General features: G+C 60.1%; 2 protein-coding genes and 1 long non-coding RNA gene across 4 annotated transcripts in view; 2 read left to right on the forward strand and 1 right to left on the reverse strand.

Moving 5' to 3' along the window:
• The window catches only part of CAMTA1 (calmodulin binding transcription activator 1), a 497436-nt gene extending 484611 nt beyond the window's left edge, over positions 1-12825 (forward strand). For both annotated transcript variants that reach the window (XM_055137552.1, XM_055137555.1), the window contains 3 exons: positions 382-412; positions 3787-3965; positions 9493-12825. In XM_055137552.1, the coding sequence (XP_054993527.1) occupies positions 382-412; positions 3787-3965; positions 9493-9556 (274 nt within the window). In that variant the 3' untranslated portion in view covers positions 9557-12825. The remainder of the gene's footprint in view (positions 1-381; positions 413-3786; positions 3966-9492) is intronic.
• Positions 12048-14554, reverse strand: LOC129404814 (uncharacterized). The gene is made up of 2 exons (XR_008630138.1): positions 14454-14554; positions 12048-13984 (listed from the first exon to the last, which is right to left on the reverse strand). It is a non-coding gene; the product is annotated as an uncharacterized LOC129404814 (long non-coding RNA).
• A 112-nt stretch (positions 14555-14666) lies between these two features.
• Positions 14667-20527, forward strand: VAMP3 (vesicle associated membrane protein 3). Its single transcript, XM_055137601.1, has 5 exons — positions 14667-14754; positions 15996-16077; positions 18658-18816; positions 19089-19140; positions 19754-20527. Coding segments are annotated over exons 1-5 (315 nt in total). The 5' UTR covers positions 14667-14752; the 3' UTR covers positions 19774-20527.
• Positions 20528-21414: the final 887 nt, after the last annotated feature.

Consider the following 21414-nt stretch of genomic DNA (forward strand, 5'->3'; position numbering starts at 1 on the left):
CCGAAAACCACCACCCCCACCCCTGTACCCCTGCACAGGCCGTGCCCCATGGCCTGGCTCATCCCGTGGTGCTCTCTCAGGCAGAATCCCAGACAGCCCCTCCCCGTGTCCCTCGTGTCTCTGTGCCCCTGTGACTTTAGGTCGCCCGGAGCGACCGGCCACCAGCCCTGCCTGCCCGCGGGGCTTGGGGACCCTGTTCTGACCACGGGGGCGTGGACTGGTCCTTCTGTCCACCCCGCGGGCGCCTCCCGGGCTGGCCTCGGCTGACTTCTGAGCGTCTGTTGTGGGCGAGGTGCCCTCCTGGCCGCCCGCCGTGTCGCGTTGGTCCCCGCCCGCCCCTCGCGTGCTAATAGCTCTCCGCTGTTGTTTTACCACCCAAAGCCCCCTGGCGGACCATAGGCTGTACCGAAGGGTGAGTGGAGCTGCCTGCGGGCCGGTCGCCCTCCTCCTCCTCCATTCTCAGTCTCGTGCTTCCTGCTTGCTTGCATGGGGCTGCAGCGAGGTTTGCAGTACGTTCCACCTCCATCCGGAATGGAATGAGAGACCCCCGACTAACCTACTAACCACCCGCCCTCCATCGGCAGCCCCGGGGCGCCCGCCCGCCCGGCCCTGCCCCTGCGCAGCTGCATGAGGGAGGGAGAGGGGCGCCACGCGCAGGGCAGCGGGAGCCAGTGGCATGCGTGCCCACCGCCTGGCCTCCCGGACCCCTCCACGGCCCGGCCGCACTGCTGACGCGTGCGGGCGCACTCGGGGTCCCGGCGTGTCGGGGTGCCTGCTCCCCCACCGCGGCTCCCGAGCTGCACTGCCCTAGGCCTCCCCGCCCGCCCCGGGAGGTAAGTCAGGGCTCACGAGGCCTCAGAACCGGGCCAGGTCCTAGGGAGAGAGCCCGGACTCCAGGCAGGGGGTCGCGGCCCGACGGCGCCCCAGACGAGCACTGGCAGAGGGTGTCGACAGGCAGGTGTGGGAGTGCTCCTGGAGAGTGCTCCAAGGACGGAGGCGGGAGCGAGGACGCGGCGGGCTGTGCTCTGCCGGTGCATGTGACGCCTCCATGGGGAAAGGACTCGGGGCCGGGAATCTGGGTTTCGGAATCCAGGGTCTCTGCCAGAGCCGGCTGGCCGGGATGACGCGAGCACTGTCTGTCCCGGCCACCTTCCCAAGGCTGCAGGGAGTGTCGAAACGCGGGCCTCTCACGCAGACATGAAGGGGCCTGTATCACCACCCCCGACACACAGACATGCACACATACACACATGCAGATACACACTCAGAACACACGCAGACACACAACAGGCACATACAATGCACACAGACACACAAAATAATGCACACACACTCAGATGCGCACAGACAACACACCCACAGACACACACATTCACATACAATATATACGCAGACACATACACAAGATACACACAGACACACACTAGCAGATACGCACACACACCATGTACACAGACATTCACATACAACGTACACACAGACACACACAGATACACATAACACACAGACACACTCAGGTACACACACATACCCTGAAACATGCACACACAGACACGCACTACATGCAGACACGCACACACTCAAGCACACACACTCATAGATATACACCACGCACAGACACACGCAGACATGCACAACACATGCACATGCGTAGACATGCACCCACAACATGCGCAGACAGGCACACATAGAGACGCATATGCACAGGTATGCACATAACCACACACAGACACATGCATGCAGATACACCACATGCACAGATATACTCAGACACACATGCAGACATGCACCGACATGCACACACGCACATACTCAGACATACACAGACACACCACATGCACAGACATGCACACATGCAGACATGCATACATTCACACACGCACATACTCAGACGCAGACACACCACACGCACGGACATGCACACACACAGACTCGGCCACGCACGCATTCCCAGGTACACGCTGTCCCCGTGGAGCTGCACTGGAGCGACCGCCCACGATGAGGGAATTGGGTTTTGTTTTTCCCCAAGTAGGACCCTCTCCCTATGAAAGCCACTGAGTCTCGCCGTGGCGGGCTGTGGTGTCCAGACGGCAGAACAAGGCCCCAGCGCTCCAACCCCCATCTCCCGAGCTCCTACTAAGCGTCGGGCTCCGTGCAAAGTAGAGCCGAGACCACGGGTGGCCGTTCTGCTAAAGCAGGCGGGCAGCTAAACAGAACAAGTGTTGCAAGCAGCCGGGGCGCCAGCCTCCCTGGGACTCCCACAGGTCCTCTGCAGACGAGACCTCCGTCCGCTGTCACCGCGTGGGGCCCCCGGAGGGCTGGGCCTGTTCCCCGTTCCCGGTCCTTGCCTGTCCAGCCCAGCTTCCCCGTGGAGCCTTAGCACTTCTGCCCCCCTGAAAGCCTCTGGGGCCTCCGAGAGGTCGAGAACCTGGGCCCCCCGGGCTGGCCTCTTCGCAGGGACTCGGCCCGAGCAGGCTCCGAGCAGGTTTCTGAGCCTGGGGAAATAGCCGCTTCCTCGGGTATAAGCCAGGCCGTGCTCGGGCACGTGGGCCTGGGCGTCCGAAGGCGCTCTCTGAGGGGCCAGAACCCTAGGACAGCAGGCAGGGCCCACCCAGGTTTGATCCCAGGCACCCACATGGCCCTCCCCAGCCTGCTGGGAGTGACCCCTGAGTGCAGAGCTAGGAGGAAGCCCCGAGCACTGCCGAGTAGAGTCCCCAACCATAAACACGAACAAGGTAGAACTGGGAAACCGCGAGGATTCAATGATTTTGCCGATGGAAGTGTTTGTGAGACACTCTGGGCCCCCACCCCGACTCCTAGGTTAGTAAAGCCCGTGGGTGCAGCCGGCTCTGTAAAGGTCAGAGGTCAGCGCAGCAGCCCGCCCCACCTGGGGATGAGAGTGCTGTTGCCTGCACTGACCCCCCTCCAGCCCCTTCTCTCCGACACCCCCTTCTCGGGCCGGGCCTTGACTCGGGCTCCAGGTCTGGTGTATCTCCGGAAGACCGAGCGGCAGGTGCAGGGCTGGAAGCAGCGGCTTCCGGCTTCCCTTGGCTCTGCCCGTTTATCCTGAGCCCACGACGGCTGCGTGGCTGAGGCTGAGTGGACGCCAGGGGGCTCCTGGCTGGTCAGATTCCGAGCGTAGCAGAGAGCCAGGAGACCTCGCCCTGGAAGGCAGGTGGAGTCCGAGCAAGTGACAGCTCTCACCTCGCCGTGCCGAGGCGGGAAACGGCCAGACACGCTGGCTGGGACGCACGAGCCAGCGTCGCACCCTCGCACACTTGTCTGCGGGTGTTGAAAGATGTTCTCAGAGACAGCAGCCACGCTTGAGAGCAGGATTCCTAGAGAAATCCCCCCCCGCCTCTGTCCATGAGGGGATGTGAGTTCCCTGGCGTTCCCCCTCAGGGCTTGAGCCCTGCAGCCCATTCCCTGCACCCCTGGCTCAGTTTCCCTGCGCAGGGGAAGCGGTACTCTCCTGGAATACAAGGGCTCTGATTAGAGGTCGAGGGAGCCTCACGGTCGCTGCATGTGACCGCTGGGTTTCCAAACTCTTGGCCAGAGGCAGTCTGTGACTTTGGTAAGTAGTGACCCCCGAGAAGTGCCCTGCTGTGTGACCCCCCGCCCCCAAGCAGCATTGACATCCCTTCTGCCCTGAGACACTTCCAGACTGCCCCCTTGTAAACCGGTCAGTTGAGAAAGGCCAGACGGGCGCAGAGCAGAGGGGAGCAGGAGAGGAATGAGGCTGTCTGTCATTGATTCGCAGTAACTCTGTCTCACTTGCTCTTTTAGGAAATGGCTCTCTTGGGAATTCAGTGGTGTGTGTTACACAGCAGACAACGTGCTCTGTGTCTTTCTTACTGGGCCTCTCTGTCTGTCTTGTTTTGCAACCCAAATGAGATTTCTGGAAAATGGCACGGTCTCCCCTTGTCCAAATTCCCCACGAGCTGTCGCAGCTCTCAGAGCCACAGGTAACTAATCAGAAAGCCACCGCTGGCTGCCCCGGCGAGCTCGAGCCCGGCCTTGCGAGGAATGACCTGCTGAAATGCACCAACTCATGAACATCACCCTGGCTGAACATCAGCGGGTCTAGGCGGACAAAGCTTTGCCTTGTGCTTTTCCATGGAGCCCTTGTTTGCTGCCCGCCCCGACAGGCCCCTCATTGGCTCGCACGCCGAGCGGGCCCTCTCATTGGTCCGCGCTCCGAGCGGCCTCATTGGCTCGCACACTGAGCGGCCCCTCTCATTGGCTCACACGCCAGAGCGGGCCTCTCATTGGCTCACACATGACCATCCGACAGATGCCTGTGGGACAGCCCATGGGCTTGGCTGCTTTGGCACCGGTTGCTTTCCCCATCACTCCGGCGCAGCACGGGACGAGGTGGTGGCTAGGATGCTTGTGGGGGACCCTGGGGTTGACTTTCTTTGTCCAGTGCGAGGGTCTCAGGTCAGGGTCCAGGCGGGTCAGATCCTTAACCTTAGGCTGTGTCCCTGCCGCACAGCCTCCTGGTTCCATCTCGACTGCCCCGCTGTGGTCTGTGTAGGGCGTTCAAAGGCAGGTGTGATGGTCAGGGAATTTGTAGGTGCCATTTTTAGAGGTGGTGCTTTCTTAGCCTGAAGAGCCCCGCAGTTAGAATTCCCGAAAGGCCGGTGGCGCTTTCCGGAGGCCCTCGGGACGACGCATCAACATCTGTTTTCTTCGTCCGACGGAGGGCAAAGTAGGTTCTGGTTGTTGAAGTATAGCTCCACCTTCCAAAGGTCGGTGTGTACACTCGGAAGAAAATGCTTGTGACACAGGAGACGTCAGGGTAGCCGGCCCAGCCCTTTGGTTTTAGGCTTGGTCTGTTTCTTTTCATTTTTTAGGGGGCAGGATCTCCCCAGCAGTTTCTCAGGGGTCCCGGGGCACCACCCGAGGTACTCAGCCACCCCGTTGGTTTGCTTTAGTGCTGGGCCCTGAGGGTCACCCAGTGGTCCTCGGGGGACTCCAGCCAGCAGAGGCTATGGGCTCTGGTACCACTGGTGGCACGCAGTGGTGTCACTAGCCAGGGGCCCTGCACGCACCCGGACCCCAACTATCTCCCTGACCTCTCCCTCATTTGTATGAGAATAGGGGCTGGAGCGATAGCACAGTGGTAGGCGTTTGCCTTGCACTCAGCCGACCAGGGTTCAATTCCTCCGTCCCTCTCAGAGAGCCCGGCAAGCTACCGAGAGTATCCTGCCTGCACGGCAGAGCCTGGCAAGCTACCCATGGTGTATTCGACATGCCAAAAAACAGTAACAAGTCTCACAATGGAGATGTTACTGGTGCCCGCTCGAGCAAATCGATGAGTGACAGTGATGACATTAAGAACAGGAATGCCCAAGACACATTCACAGTAACAAACGGAGCAGAAGGCAACAGTTCGTTAAGTGATGCTTTTCCCAAGGAAAACCAGCAGGAACGATCCTTTCCAAAGGGCGCGTACCCACTGTGGCACGCAGGCGGGAAACACCCTTGGTAAGAAGCTGCTTTGCTTCCGTGAGCAGGTTGTTCCCGGCTTCCCTGCCGCTCTGGGTAGCGTTCTTGGCCACGCCCCACGCCAGACGGCAGCCAGTTTCCGGGATAGTTTGAAACACTGATCTGAAACAGGAACATGGTTGTTAGAATCCAACAAAACTTCCAGTATCTGATACTGCAGAGCCTTTTCCGTGAGAGAAGTACATGTTTGGAGGCCACAGGACATTGGATGTCACTTATCCCTTTAGCATAACTGAAACTGAAAACAACACACACACACACAAAAAACCAGTTCAGTGAGGTGGCTGCGGGCGTCCTGGTCACTTCCCCAAAGCGTCCCTATCAGAGGCTCTTGTTCTCCCCGAAACTGCCAGAGGCCCACAGGATGTGCTGGTTGCGGGGTGAGGCGGGAAGCTTGGGGGTCCCTGTGCCCGTCCATTCCTTTCCCTAGCGCAGCGCTGCGGCTCAGACCGAGGCTAAAGGCCACGAGGACATTTCCACACAGAGGGTCCCCCCCTCTTCTAAAATATTGTCAGGGAAGCCCCGCGCCGGGCCTCGGCGTCACTTCCTGGGACGGAGCGCGAGCATTGCTGCCCTCGGCCTGCAGCCTTGGAAGGGCCAGTGAGGTGATGAACAAAACCAAACTTGCATCCTGAGGTCCTCGGTGAGGTCATGGCCAGCCCCGGGCCACCTGGTCTCACTCCTGGTCACAGGGCTGAGGAACCGCCTGCTTCCTGTCAGCCTGACCTCCAGGAGCCAGCTGAGCCCCCTGTAGGGCCACTGGCAAAAGTGTCTCCCCGCCCCCTTTTGTGCTTGCCGTTCCTCTAACGTCTGTAAAGACTGTGTCCTGGGGGTCATTTGCACCTCATCTAGAGAGCGGGGCGTGGGAACCAGCTCTGACCGCAAACCTCACTGAGCGGAGTCGCCGGCAGAGCTCAGGGCTTATTCCCGGCTCTGCACTCAGGGGCACTCCCGGCCGTCTCGGGGGTCCGTCTAGGGTGTGGGCATCTAAGCTGGTCAGCCGAAGAGAAGGCAAACTCTGCCCGTTGTACTGTGCTCCGTGCCCCAACTGTCTCTGCGTTCAGCTCGGCAGCCCCAGAGGGCTTAGAAGGGAATTCTGAAGGCGGCACTGTCCCCTTCTTGCGGTGTAGACGTGCCTCTCTCCACCGCGGTGTGCTGTGGTACAGACTCTGGCTCTGTGCTGAATTTAAAAGGGGGGCTGAATCACGGTGATGCACTAATAAAAAAATAATTAAAAAAATCAAAAGTTAAAGAAGAAAGTCCGGGGCGGGGGAGTTGGCTTGCAAAAGGTGGACCGGGTTCAATTCCTGACACCACATATGGTCCCCCAATTCCCTCCAGGGGTGACCCCTTATGCATAAGTAAGCCCTGAGCACCACCAGTGTTGCCTCCCCCCAAAAAAACTCCCTCCAAAATAATAATAATAATAATAATACACTTTCCAAACTCATTTGATCTGTTAGGTTCCGGAGAAACTGCAGAAAGTTGGGGCTGGAGCGATAGCACAGCGGGGAGGGCGTTTGCCTTGCACGCAGCTGACCCAGGTCCAATTCCCAGCATCCCATATGGTCCCCTGAGCACCGCCAGGGGTAATTCCTGAGTGCAGAGCCAGGAGTAACCCCTGTGCATCACCGGGTGTGACCCAAAAAGAATTTAAAAAAGAAACGGCAGAAAGTGAACATGAGCATTTCAACGAACAGGAAGGGCCTTGGGCAGATTTGCACCGACTAGTGCCAGCGGGTCCCAGGCTGCTGGGGGGGGGGGGGGGTGGTCGGCGCTGCCGTGGCTTTCACTCCCTGACGGAGTCACCGCGGAGAGCGGTCTGGGTCTGCCGTGGAAAATCACGACAGGGCCCCGTGGGGCCACGCGGCAGCTTTGGAGCCGGCTGGACTCCTCTGGGCTGGGCTGGAGCGGGGCCCGCGCAGGGAGCAGGCGGAGGGCGTGAGGCCGCATGTACGTCCCGCCACGGTCCCGCCGACGTCTGCCCCGGCACAGATGTTGCATGCCCAGAAGTAAGTCGGCATCGGTGCACGCCTTGCATTCCTGCGGCCACAGAGCTGATAGTCCAGACGTTGCATGTTTAAAAATTGAACCCAGAAGATGGCATGCTTCAATTTTTAAAAAGCCAATGATCAAGTGTGCATGTCCAAAGCGAAGGGCCCAGAGGGACGCACAGCGATCCATGTGGCCAGGCCCAAAGCGCCCTCACTGCTCCCTCAGCTGGGGACACTGAGGCACAGCCCTCAGGAAGGAGAGCTCCCGGCTCCGGGGAGCCACCGCTCTGGGTTCTCGGAGGCCCCTTGAGAAGCAGGGACAGTCCGGAGACAGTTTTGCTCAAGCCGGGCCCGGTGTCTTAAGAAAGAAGCCAACTCAGCACGTCTGAAGCGTTGCCATCCCCGTCACCTGAGCTTTTTTTCTGAAAGATTTAGATCCCTCAGAAATGATTGGGGCTTTGATGGGGCCCAGAGGGAGAGTGCAGCAGGACGGCACTTTCCTTGCACGTGGCCGACCCGGGTTCAAGCCCCCACATCCCTTAGGGTCAGTCCCCAAGCACCACCAGGGGTTGATCCCTGAGTGCAGAGCCAGGTGTGGCCTCCAGAACAAAACAGAAATTTAAGGATCATGCTTCGAGGGGGGAAATATAATCGTTTTCTTGAAGTGAGACCCAGACGGACGTGCTCTGCCCCTGACACCCAGCCCGGCCCCGCCTCAGAGCACCGGGAAGACGCGGGTCTTAGCATCTCTGTAGACGTGAACTTGAGAACTGACTCAAGGTCAGTTCTAGAGAAACGAGGGACTGTTGCAGGAGAGAAGCCGCTTACCTGTCCACCTGCAGTGTCCTCCCCCACCCCATGCCCCCACATCCCACCCGTCCTGCACCAGGGCCAAGCCAGCAGCAGAAACTCGGCACGCACTGACTGTGGCCAAAGGCCACAGCGTCACATGTTCTCGGGCGCATCCTCACTGACATGTTGGTAAAGAGTCACATTCTTGGGGCTGGAGAGAGGGTCCCCGTGTTCGATCCCCGGCATCCCAGAGGGTCCCCTGAGCACCTCCAGGAGTGATCCCTGAGCTCAGAGCCGGGAGCCAGTCCTGAGCACAGATCTGGGAGTGATTCCTGAGCACAGAGCCAGGAGTCAGCCCTGAGCACAGAGCCGGGAGTCAACCCTGAGCACCACCGGATGTGGCCGCCAACAAAACAGAATAGCAATATCCTTGCCACCTCTCAGCTCACCCTGCCCCGGACAGGCAGTCCTGTCGTTGAAAAGGAAAGCAAGGTTTTCATGTTCAGAAGAGACTGGCCAGGGTTGGGGTTGAAGTCCTAGGCCCGGCCCCTCAGCCTCACCCTTAGCCCGTCACCATTGTGACAGTGATGCGTTGGTGAATAGGGACTTCTCCCAAATCCCATTTATATTTCTCTCACGCCTGCGAGCTGGGTCCGGACGCCTGTGCCGTGGTTGCCTAAGTCTTCCGCCTCGGAGCCCCGGGGGGCCTTTCAGAAAACTGCAGTTTGGAAAGGGGAGAAAGAGAAAGGGCGACTCTCTTAGCCCGGGGGAGCTCCCAGCCCTGCGCAGGGCGGGCAGACCCCGCCCCAGCCCCTCCCCCTCCCAGCGCTCCCCCAGAACACCCCAAGAAAGAGGCTGTTAATCCCCCAGGGGCTTTCTCTGCAGTGCCGGGCCTCCGTGGGCTCCATCAGACCCGAGGGCAAGGCGCTCGGACAGTTAGCTGCTTCCAGGTGTCGCCTCCATTTGGTCCAGGAAAGCCAGTTTGCTTTGTACTGCGAGCACTCGACACCGAGTCAAGCCTTCAGAAGGGCTGTGTCTTCTTCCTCTGAACGCTCCCCCAGCCTTTGAGCAGGAGTCCACTTGGCATCAGTCTGCCCACGGGATTTCTGTCTTGGTGACGCCCCTTCCTGCCTGAGGCTGAGCGTGTGGTGGTGTGGCCGTGTGGTTATCACCTGGTGTTTTGTTTCTCTTCCAGAGTGAAAGAATTGAAAAAGGCCAAGGAACTTGAAGACATACAGCAGCATCACTTAGCAATGTGACATTGCTTTTCAGACTGTTTTCATTTCCGTTTTTAGCAGAGACATGCAACAACCACACACACACACGCACACATGTGCACGCACTCAACACGCGCACACACACACACACGCACACACAATCCCTCTGCAGTTTTGGGGAGATCAGCTGCAGGATTTTAACAGGAATGTTGGGTCATTGCATTTGCACTTTCATGGACAACTTTTAATTTGATCAGCAAGACATATTGGAACTCAATCTTCTGTTGAATCGTGGGAAAGCAGGGCACCAGGAGGCAGAGAAAGAGGCTTCGTCTGCTTGGGAAGAAGCCGTTTTCCTTCTCATATAGGGCTGCATTCAAACATCGTGTGGAACTGTACAAACCTTTATACCAAAAAAAAAAAAAAAACAGAAGTGAGGGCGGGCTGGCTGTGCTCGGCGCACGCCCACGCCTGCCCGTTCTTTCCAAGAAGCTGAATCTTTGGGATGGAGTTCCGGTGGAGGGTCTAGACCATACCAACCTGTATGGGTCTGCGTGTTCTCATTTCCTTCACTGTTTTCTCGCTTTCTTTCGTCCGTCTGTCTGTTTCGGTTTGAACCTCTACAGCACATTTGATGCAGCTTTGAAAATCTGCAGGTTTTTAATGTCTTGTGGAAATTTGCAGAGGGGTGGGTGTGTGGTCAACGGGTAATGCATGGGGAATAGAGAACAGCGTACAGAGTTTACATTTCTTTTCTGGTTCCCACCCCTTCAGCCCCCCCCCCGCCCCCAACCCTGAGCGTACAGACACCATCGACTCCCTCTGCTCATCTTCAGCACTTTAATTTTTTTGCCTTACTTCCACGTGCAATGAGAATTACTTAGAGAATTGGAGAAGCATGAAGCTTTTTTAGTAGCCTCGGAAACTGTAATCATACTAAGGAACCATATACCTTGCCTGGGCATTTGCCAAGTTAACATCAGTGCGGTGCTGTGTTCCGGCCAGTAAATCCCGTATTGTTGGCTAAAATTTCATCCAAATGGAGCAGTTTCTGTGTATATATAGAAGGTAGAAATGGAAAGTGAGAAAATATTTGAAAGGGATTATATTAATTGCTAAATATTTTATTCACAAAGGTCGATAAACATGGCAAGATAAAATTATTTGTATAGTTTTGTCTGAGCGAAAAAAATGTGGATGTATTGTTTGTACATATTGTATATATTAAAACAAAGAGATATGTGCATGAAAACCAAGACAAAAGAAATGAACAAAGCAAAGCATTAGTGGCTATGGTCTGTAAAATGAAACAAACAAACAAAAAAAAAACCTTTATTTCACTATAAGAGTACTTTATTTTAAATGTTCTTTAGAAGAACATTTTGCTAAAGCATGATTAAACTGCAAAAAAAAAAGAGCTACTGTATTTAGACTTAGGAAAAAAGGCAGAGTAACATTACTTTAAAAAAAAAGGATATGTTTACATTTAATTTTGGCTACCAGGAGTTTATTTTATTCTATTTACAATTTTTTTGCCAATGGTGCCAAGTAATGTGAATGCTAATACTGCTTAAGAAAATTAAGTTCCTTTTGCTAAACAGATAATCATTAAGATGAATCAGTATATAGCTTAAATGCCATCCACTCACTCCAACAAAGAACACTTTAGAACGATCCAAACCAAACAGAACAGGATCGGTACGACAAGTAGAAAAATGTCTCACGTTTTCATATCTCCTGCTGACACTCAGAATAGAACCTGAAAATTGCATACAAACCCTACAACATTCAAGAGAAGCCACTGATGGAGGGCCGCCAGCAAGAATCAGGGCTGCCCCGTCTCGGGGAGCCGAAGAGGGGGGATGATTTGGGGGGGGAAAAAAAAAGTAACCGAGAGAATCCAACCGCTCGTGTCAAACGGACAGAATCCAGGTAGCATCTGCTGATGCCAGTCTGAAATTCCCAGGTTAGGGTTCGGGATCAGTTGGGAAGTGAAGTTGCAAGACGAGGTTCTTGGTTCTGGCTGTAAGTCCAATACAAGGCTCTTGGCGAAGCTTCCAGCTTTCCGACTGGTGTCTTTCGAAGGAAGGTGGATCATAAGAAACAAGGAAACAAACAAACAAAAGATTGTGGTCAAAACTGGGGGTCAGTGCTCTTGGTGCCTTTTCTATAATCGTACTTGTTTTTAAATTCCTTTCACTGCCAACCTCGAATGACCCTACGCTCTGGTCTTCTGCAGCCTGGCGCGCGGGGCGGCCCGCGGCCCGTAAGCCATCTGTACCTTTGTAAAGTGACCTGACTTCCGTTCTGTTTGTAAACGTGTGGGTTAGGTTGCAGCTGTTTGCAGTCCCCTACCCCACCCCAAGCCCCTGTCACTTTTCCACGATCTGACCCGAGAGAGGACGACACTGAGTAATTTACAAACACGGAATTGCACTCACAAAAACGGGACGTGAAGGTGAAAAGCCAGCTCGCTCTTTGTGAGCACGAAGGGCTGTTCTTTGGACAAGGATAATGACCTCAGTGGATTTGCTTTAACCCTCACATCGTTTTGTTTTTGTTTTTTTTTTGTTCTTTGTTTTTTTTCTTTTTTTAATTTTCTGGGGGTTCTTTCCTTTTGAATGTGTCACACGCTACATTATTAGCTGAGTACGTTAGAAAATTCTGGAAGGGAAAAAAAAAAAAGACTAACCTAGATGGGGGAGGGTCCTGAGGGAGGGGAGAAAGAAGTAGGTTCCAGACCTACCCATGAAACCTACTAGTACAGCTGTGAATTCCCAGGTGAGGGCAGGGGGCCCGTGAGCGCCTTTTCTGGGTTGTGACTGTTCATTTTGAATAGAAGCTGAGAGGCGAACAGCTTTTTTTGGATAATCTGAATTCCCAAGTGCCAGGAGTAGGATTTCATTCGAATTTCAAAAATGACTCGCTAATCTTCTTCTGTCTCCTGAAGTTGTCATTGCTCTTCCTGTCACCCATTTGAAATCAGCTGTTAACTGTGTGAGCGAATCCAAGACATCAGCCCCTCTCTGCCTCTGGCTGCACGGTCCCTTCTGGCAGCACCACAGTCGTCGGCGCCCGACGGGGGGTCCCTGAGACTTGCATGTGAAACTAGTCTAGATGTCTTCTTTTTTGTAAGTTTTATTTTTGTAATTGTGCATGTGAAGCATCATTGAATCAATGGATCTGTCGAAGAACTCAGCTGCTGGAACCCATGCAAAATGTTTTGAATTGCCCTTAAACTATGGAAAATGTTTTCTGAATGCTTTATATTCTTTCTGCTGTAAATTAAAAATGAAGAAAATTTCCCCATACTACGTGTGTGTTGCTTCCGCTGCCCTGCTGAAATCCCTGGTGGGGGTGGGGTGGGGGCAACGAGTCACATAAAGCAACTTTAGGGATTTCTTATCTGTGGATGGCGTCCGACATGGAATGGCACGGAGTTTCTGCGCTGCCCGAGAGAAGAGTTTCTTGGTCACGCATGTGGCTTGCGGGAAAGGCGTTGCCTGTGTGAGGCCCTGTGTTGGTCGGATCCCTGGTAAATGGTGGTCAGTTTTGTTTGTCTTTTGTGCCCAAGGCTCTGCACTCGGGCATCACGCCGGGCAGTGCTCATGCCAGAGAGCGAACCCGTTAGCCACACCAAAGCAGGAACCGTATTGTCTTTCCAGCCCCAGGGATGATCTTATTTAAGTCACCATCCCGAGAATACTTGCTTTTTTAGTATCTTCACAACATAACGATCCCTGCAGCGATACTGTAGGTATTTGGAAGCTAAAGGCAGACCGAAATTCACCTTTGAAGTTAAAATCATCTGGTTTGCAGATTTTTCAAAGGCATTTCCCAGCTGGCTGCTCTGACTCCACCTTGTGAGTGTAGCAGTCTCATTGCCTCCTTCCCTTTCCGAGCTAATCCCCTTGCGGGTACTGCCAAGTCCTGCAGGTGGTACTGGCAGCCCCTAGCCAGGCTTCTGGCGCCCGCCACGCTGGTGTGATGGGGGTGCCTGTCCAGCCTCACTATTCGGTCTTATTTCCATCCCAGCGGTGGCCCCCTACACACGGTGCCCATCTCCCCTGAAGTCTTTGTTCCTGCACCCCCGGCCTGGATGACTCCCCACTGCCCGCCACTCACCCAACTCACATCCCACTTTTGCCACAATAGTTGTCGCTGACACACACCACTTGCCTCTCCAGATGATTCCGTTTAGGGATGGAAAAGGCAGTCTGATACTTGCTTTTTCGCGTCTCGTTGAGTCCACCCGCTTGCCCCGCTCGTGTTCCCGAAGCGCTTTGCTGGGCAGCCGTGTCTGTCTCCACTGCGGATGGTCCATGCCAGAGGTGAAGACGTCGACGCGTAACTCACTGCATGGGGACTTCTGCCGACGCCTCCCTCGGACGCACAGTGAAGAAGCCGCCCCGTGCCAGGGCGCGGGCGGGCAGGAACGTGGACCCGGGGGAGCCACGTGGAATCCAGCTCCTGTAACCCGAGGTGCAAGGGCAGAAGATCGGGCACAAGGAACGCGCGCAGCTCCGCGGACTTCCTAGTTCATTCAAGCCGGTGTCTGGGGCAGGCGTGGCCTCTCCGGCCTCCCGAAGTCAAAGCGCACAGGCTGTCACTCCAGGGAAATGGCCCACGGGCCCAGACCCCCGTGCGACGCCCGCTCGCTGCCAGGTACCCGAAGCCCCAGGTTTGCCAAGTCTGCAGGGCGGCAGAGTCAGGCTGCAGCCCCCACGCCGCGCCGGCCCCGCCCCCGCCCCGAGGCCCCGCCCACCGCAAGGACCCACAACGCCCGCCCATCAAAGACCCCGCCCTGACCACGCCCATTGTTAGCCACGCCCACAGTTGGACCACAATGCCACGCCCACCACAGCTTCCCGTTAAATGGAGGCCCCGTCCCTATAGGCCACGCCCAATGGTTATCACGCCCCTAAAAGGCCACGCCCACCTTTACCGCCAGGTCACGCCCACCGCAGGTTCCGCGAGGCCCCGCCCCGGAGGCTCTTTCTGGAGAAGCCCGCTCTCTTAGGACCAGCAAGGCCCCGCCCCGTGGCTCCGCCCCCGAGGGCCTGCCGCGAAGCCCCGCCCGCTAGAGGCCCCGCCCACCGCCTCTTCCGGCGCGCCCGGACCGTCGCCCCGCCCAGTGACGTCATCGCGCGGCGCCGCCACCCCGCCCAGTTCCCTGGCCCCGGGTCCGGCCGCGTCTGTCCCACTCGCCTGCCCACGGCCGCCGCCACCGCCGCCAAAATGTGAGTGACGCGGCCCGACGGGGCGTCGGCCCGACCCCCGGGCCCCGGAGTCCCCGCGCGGGCGGTGCGGAGCGGCGGCGGCGGGCGGGGTCTGGCGGGACGCGCGCGGGGCCGGCGCGGCCGCCGCCCTCCCGGCGGAGTCCCGGGACGCGGCCCTGGAGACTGAGCGGGCCGAGGGCCGAGACCCTGCCTGGGCCGCCGGGACGGGGCGCGGCCCGGCCCGCCGCCCGGGCAGGCAGCGACCTTCGCCCTCCTAACGCCGGCACCGGCAGCGCCCTGGGGAGCGGAGGAGCGGCCGCCGCCTCGGCCCGAGCCCGGGGGGCGCCTGGCCCGGCTGGGGTCCGCACTGTGACGCCGCCGCGGGGCGAGCTGGGGCGGGCGCTGGCCCTGCGTCCTGCCGCCGCGCACTGAGCGCCGCAGAGTGACCCCCCAAAATTATATATGTGTATGTGTATATAAGATAACTGCCAAATGGGTGACCCAGACTCTGCTAAGCGACGTCGTGGATCCCGGAAAAAGACTTTCGAACGCAGGCGCCTGTGGCCTGGGCTGAGACCCGCGTCACGTGCGGAATCAGCAGAACCCGTCGGGGTGGCAAAGCCAGAGCTCAAACGACCCACCTGGGGCGATATAAAGCGTTTGGGAAGCATGTTGGGAAGTTCAGAACCACTTTAAGGCCTTTTTCTTTTTTCTTTTTTTTTTTTTAAAGAAGGGCCTCCCAGCAGTTCTCAGCAGCCTGGAGCCCCTGGACAGCACTTGGCAGCCTGCAGGGGCTGGGCTGGGGATCACCTGGGTTCCCCAGCGGTGCTGGGGGCCGGGAATCACCTGAGCCGGGCGCTGTCTGTCCAGCCCAAGGCCGGAACCCGGGAAGGGCGGGGGCGTCACTTCCCTCCCCTGGTACTGGCACTGCCACCCGTTCCTGCCCGGCCCGCGCCCTTCTCTGCGTGAGTCTCTGCCTCCCTCCTGGGCACGGGCCTGTTCCCACTGCTTCTGTGCAAGTGAGTCTTGCCAGAGAGAAGGTCGCAGGCGGCCCAAGTGCCCGGACCAGGAGTGAACAGTTGGAAAGTCGGGTTTTCCCCACCGGGGGGTCACATCCTGCCGTGGTGTAAAGTGGACCCTGCCCTTGGCTTTAGTGTGTGGTTGAAGCTGAGAATGGTAGTGGAATTGAACCTCTGCCCGTGCCTTCCGGAAGGATCTTGCGGTCGGGCTGACACCCGCTCTCTGGCCTTTCTGCGTTCCAGGTCTGCAGGGGGCTCTGCCGTGTCCGGTGCTGCCGCGGGCAGCAGTCGCCGACTCCAGCAGACACAGAACCAAGTGGACGAGGTACTGCTCCCGGGGCTGGCAGTGTGCTTGTTAGCGGAGGCGCGGCCTGCAGGGGGCGCTGTGCGGGGAGGTGCCCGTGGGACGCGCCCTCCAGACCCGAGTCCACGTCGGACTGTTTCCGGACGTGTTGGCCTATGACGGAATCAGTGCCCGGAGCACCGACACCCCTGTCTGGGCCTCCTGGGGTCCCTTTACACCGTGCATCGTTGCCACCGTCTTTTGCTTGGTTTGGAGGCTGCACCCAGCGGTGCTCAGGGCTCAGTCCTGGCCCCGCACTCCAGGGGCCCGCTGGGCTGCCCGGGATCTAATCTGGGTGGGCCGCATGCGAGGCCCCTGCCCTGCCTGCCCCACCCGCTGTCTCCAGGACGAGCTGTGGGAAGGTGATGGGCTCTGGAGGGGCCTCGGGTCCCACCAGCCAACCCTGGTGCTGACCTTGAGTCCTGACGTCTCCCCCGGCGCCCGGCGGCCCGCCGCCGTGCTGGCCAGCAGCGTGTCCTTTGCTCTCTGCGCCCAGCGGCAGCGGCAGTTTCCGAAGTCCGGGTCGGCTGCATGCAAGGCCTTGCTCCGGCCAGGCCAGGGGGACGGTCCCCGAGAGCTGCTGGCTTCTTTCTTGTCGCACGCGGCTCCCGGCAGAGGTTTCTGGGCCCTGTCGCTGGCCTCCGTGCAGCCGCTCTCGGCTCAGATGGTCCTGTTCGGTGTGTCAGTTTGTCGGCGGTTCTCAGGGGCCTGGGAAGCCACCTGGTGGCAGGGGTCAGACCCAGGTGGCCGCGGGCAGGCAGGCGCCCTCCCCACTGCGCTGTCTCTGGCCCGTCAGTTCTGTGTTTTGACCTGGCGGTTGTGTTCAGGAGCTTCATTCTGACGTTTTCATATTTTTGTTTTCAGAAATTCATTGTCTCCCACAACAAGTGTTTCTGACAGTATCAAGCTGCGGCCTTTTCCTGAGAGGAGCTTAGAGGGTTTTTCCCTGGAGGTGACAGTTATTCTGCCTGTCGCTTGCTGTTTCAGTGTCCAGCCGGGGTGCTTGCTGGACCTGCCCCTCTGGTGGTTGCCCAAGGTCCCCAGCACCCCGAGAGGATCCCCCAGGCGCGGTTAGTGACCCGACGCCCACCCCAGGCCTGTGTCTGCGCCTTCCCCTGTCCTCGCTGCGTCACGCCGAGGGCTCATGTGGTTGTCGCCTCCGGTGGGCCCTGCGTCCTTCCATGTCGTTGCCTCGCGGGGCAGAGGCAGCGCGTGGGCCGTGATGTGCGTCCCGGCACGGTGCGTGCGTGTCTGCCTCCCGCCCAGTGTGACTCGGCCACCGTCAGCGTTTGCCAGCGAGCATCTGCGGGGGGGACGGCCGGGACGGTGTGGCCCTCTGGCAGTGGCCACACTCCCGGGTACTGTCCCCGCAGCCCCCAGCGCTCCGTCCCTTTCTCTTCCCTCCAGGGCAGTGCGGGACTGGGGGGCCGGCGTGGTTTTCACTGGCTTTGTTGTAGCGACCGTGAGGGCCTGTCCCTCCCCGGGCTTGTCCACACTGTGTATTGTTTGTGGGATGTGCCGCAGACACAAGGCTCTTTGTTTTGGTTTCGTTGCGGGGGGACAGCAGCCCTGGTGTTGCTCAGGACTCGCTCCTGGTGCTCGGGGGACCCCCGTGGGGTGCCAGGGGTTGAACCCGGGTCGGCTGCATGCAAGGCCAGCGCCCTCCCCGCGGAGATCCGTGCCTCCCCGGCCCTTTCCCTGGCTCGGCCCCATCACCGTGGTGACTTGCCTCTGTCGTCTCCCTGGAGTCAGGAGGCTCCTGCCGCTGGCCGCGGGGTCCTTGCACGTGCTCTGATTTCCTGGCTCGTGGTGCACGCGTGGCTGAGCGTGGCGGGATCCGCTGCCCGGGTTTCACGAGAGCGCTGCAGTCTGGCTCCTGTGCGCGGCTGGGCGCTTTCAGTTCCTTGGCAGGTGCGACGGGAGGTCAGGCCCGTTGCTCCGGGCGACGGCGTGGTTGGTGCCCATGTCAGTGGGCGGCTGCTTGCCTGGTGCGGGGTCTCGGTTCCATGGGCCCGCGGGTCCGGCCGAAGCCAGATGCAGAGCAGAGCCCTGCCCGAGTCCGGCCCCGCCCCTGCCCAGGCCCTCGGGCTCCGTGGGAATTTGCAGGCAGGCGTTTTTCCGTCTGCGGCTGCCGGGCAGGGCCTTCCGCTCGGGCGCTGGGCTCGCACCTGCGGGCTTTGCCTCCTGGTCGGTGTTCCTCAGCCTCCCCCGCCGGGGGCACCGCTTCACCCGGCCGGCGGGTTCGTGGGCCGCGCTGACCGAGCCCTTCCCTGCGTGATTACTGGCCCGGCAGGGTTTGTGTGTTGTAACTCTCGGGGAATTTCCCACCGTGGAGTCGCCCGCAGAGACCCTCCCTCCCCTTCGCGCCGGAGCCCCGTCTCCTCTCTGGCCGTGAAAGTGGGCCCTGTTCGCTGCTCCTGTCCTGGGAGCACAGGTGTGGGCGGGGCGGGCTCTCCTGGGGCGCTCTGGGGCTCAGGCCTCTCCCGTCCCCCGTGAGAAGCCCCGGCCCTGCCCTTCGGGCCACGGCGGTGCCCCCGAGTGAGTGCCGTGCTCCCGGCGCAGGTGGTGGACATCATGCGGGTCAACGTGGACAAGGTGCTGGAGCGGGACCAGAAGCTGTCGGAGCTGGACGACCGGGCGGACGCGCTGCAGGCGGGGGCCTCCCAGTTCGAGACGAGCGCGGCCAAGCTCAAGAGGAAGTACTGGTGGAAGAACTGCAAGGTGAGCCTGGCAGGAGGGGCGGCGGGCCCCCAGAGAGGCGGGGCCCGGGTGGCACGCGGGAGGCGGGGCAGGGACCCCCACTCCTCTGAGAAGTGTCCAGACGGTCAGGTGCAGCTTCCCTGGCCACTGCGCCGCAGCCTGTCTGGGTCTCGGTGCTCGGCGGGTGGGCGTGGGGCTCCGGCGACAGTGCTCCCAGGGCTGGGCGGCACCTCAGCCAACCCGGGGCCCCTAAAGCTGCAGCCCGGGCGCTGACCCGGCGTGTCTGGTCGCAGATGTGGGCCATCGGGATCGCCGTTCTGGTCATCATCATCGTCATCATCGTGGGTGAGTGACTGCCCAGCCCGCAGGGACAGCACTGCGTGACGGCACTCGGCGCCCCGCTCGCTCGGCCGCAGGGGTGACCGGCTGCCCCCCTGCCCCCCTGCCCCCGGCCACCTGTCCCCCTGCTCCCCGCTGTCCTGACTGTCCCCTGGCCGCCTGCGGCCCAGACTCCTCTGAAGGCGGAGGTTCTCAGTCCACTCTCCTCAGCTGTGTCCTTCATGAGGACCAGCATGGCCCAGAGCTGAGCCGCTGACCCGTACCCTCCCCGGCCTGCCGTGCAGCTGGGGCCAAGCATTCCCCCTCGGAGCCTCAGTTTCCTCCCGTGTTAAAGGGGGGTGCAGACACGCCTGCTGGGGCCTAGCACAGCGGAGGGCCTGGCCTGGCGCGAGGCTGACCCGGGTCCCATCCCAGCACCCCAGGTGGGCCTGAGCCTACCGGGAGTCAGCCCTGAGCACAGGGTGTGACCAAGGCTTCATACTGAACGACGTGCTCGCCCCTGGGCCGGGGGACGGCGCGTCCTCACGCCCTTCCCGCCGGGAGCAGCTTCTGGAAGCCCGCCTCCTCTCGGCCCCTCCAGCCCGCACCACGCGTCTGACGCGGCCCTTCTCGCCCGCAGTGTGGTCTGTCTCGTCCTGAGGAGCCCGGCCATGCCCCAGCCTGCTCGCCCAGCGCCCGCCACCCGTTTTCTAAAACAGTTGCTTCAGTTCATGTAAGGTTTCTAGGAAGTGCCTTGGTTGTCCGTCTGCCCGGACCAGACGTGTGGCCCCGGGGCCTGGCACAGCCGCGTGCCCCCCGGCCCGGGATGTCTCCCTAGAGCCACACTCCGCCCCCGCCTCCCGCCTCACCTCGTGCCTCGGAACAACACGCCCAGCCCGCGCCCGCAGGGGTCACTCGGCCGCTGCGCCCCTCTGTAGCGGCTCCCGTGGACAGGGCTGCAGGGCCGCGGCTGTGACCAAAGTTTCTACTTTGCCAAAAAGTTTCACTCCCAGCCAAGGGCTATTCAGCTGGTTCCTGACGGAGAAGTTCCAGAATTCTGTATTTGATCAAAGGGCCTCCTGGTGCCTCCGGCCTCGGGGCGGGGTGGGGGTCTCCTGCCTCGGGCGCCATCCCCGCCCTCTCTCCTGACCAGCTCGTGCCTCACCCGGTGTCTGCACCCAGGGGCCGGCCGGCGGCTCCTTTGTCCAGGTGTGTCCGACACGTCCTTGGCCAGGCGACTGCCCGCAGCACAGGGCTGCCAGGGGCCATCCCTGCCCGTCCCCCCGTCCACCCTCGGTGCCTTCAGGGTCAGCGCGTGGGGCCCGCCGCCTGCCTCCGCCCGCCAGTACCTCCCGTGTCTGTGCCTTTCGCTGGGGACTCGCCCCTCCGGGAACCGAATAAAGTGTTTACTGAAGCGCCTGCGCCCGTGTCTGTCCTGTCGCCCGTCCCGTCCCCGTGGCCCTTCCCCAGGCACGAGGCCTTGGCCAGTGACCGTGGGCGGGCGGCCTGTGAGGGGGCAGCGCCCACCCGGCGCCCGGCAAAGCTGAGCGAGACCATGATCGGCTTCTGTCAGGGAGAACCGGGGACCTGTGAGAGCCCGAGAAGGCCCGGCGTGACCCTCTGCCGGTCGGTTCCTGGGAGATGATGACACCGCGCCTGGAAAGCAGGGCCGGAGCCCGGCACCCCTGTGGCCCAGGCCCTGAGGCCACGTGTGGGAAATGGCCTCCGGGCGCCGCTCCCTCCCCTGCCGCAGCTTTCAGCCCCTGGGGACCCTCCAGAGTCGGGGGTGACACCGGGGGCACACTGTCGAAGCTCGCACTGGTGCCTGCCCTGTCTGATCTGTGTCCCGGCCCTGCGCCCGACCAACACTGCTCAGGGTCCCCCGCGTGGGACACACACACACACACACACACGTAATGTCTGTCCTGGGGACTGTGTCCCCCCGTCCCCCCATCTCACACTCCCTGGCCTCGGCCTGGTGACCCCCAAGGGTGTGCGTCCCGGGCAGAGCGCTTGCGGGCCAGGAGGGGACACGCACTGTGGTGACAGCTGGCCCCGTGGGCACTGGCTGCAGGAATGAGTCTCCGGACGGACACACACACGCACGCACGCACACGCCGTGGAAGCGTTTGCAGCCTGAGGGGCCCTTCCTCCTCCCCCGGCAGCCCGCCGGGCTCCCTCGGCTCACGTCCCTGGTGGAAGGGGGTCTGTCCTCCCCCAGGGACTGTGCACAGCCCCGGCACGGGGGTTGGTACTAGTACCTGACAGCCAGGCCAAGGGACAGCGGGAGGGCGGGCAGGC

The sequence above is a fragment of the Sorex araneus genome, chromosome 5 (assembly GCF_027595985.1).
Source record: "Sorex araneus isolate mSorAra2 chromosome 5, mSorAra2.pri, whole genome shotgun sequence".
Taxonomy (NCBI): Eukaryota; Metazoa; Chordata; class Mammalia; order Eulipotyphla; family Soricidae; genus Sorex; species Sorex araneus.

Bases quoted from the DNA above. Each gene is read 5' to 3' on its own strand.
- VAMP3 (XM_055137601.1), top strand. The intron at 16,078-18,657 runs GTACTGCTCCCG...CTCCCGGCGCAG, and splicing joins CACAGAACCAAGTGGACGAG to GTGGTGGACATCATGCGGGT. The intron at 19,141-19,753 runs GTGAGTGACTGC...TCTCGCCCGCAG, and splicing joins CATCATCGTCATCATCGTGG to TGTGGTCTGTCTCGTCCTGA.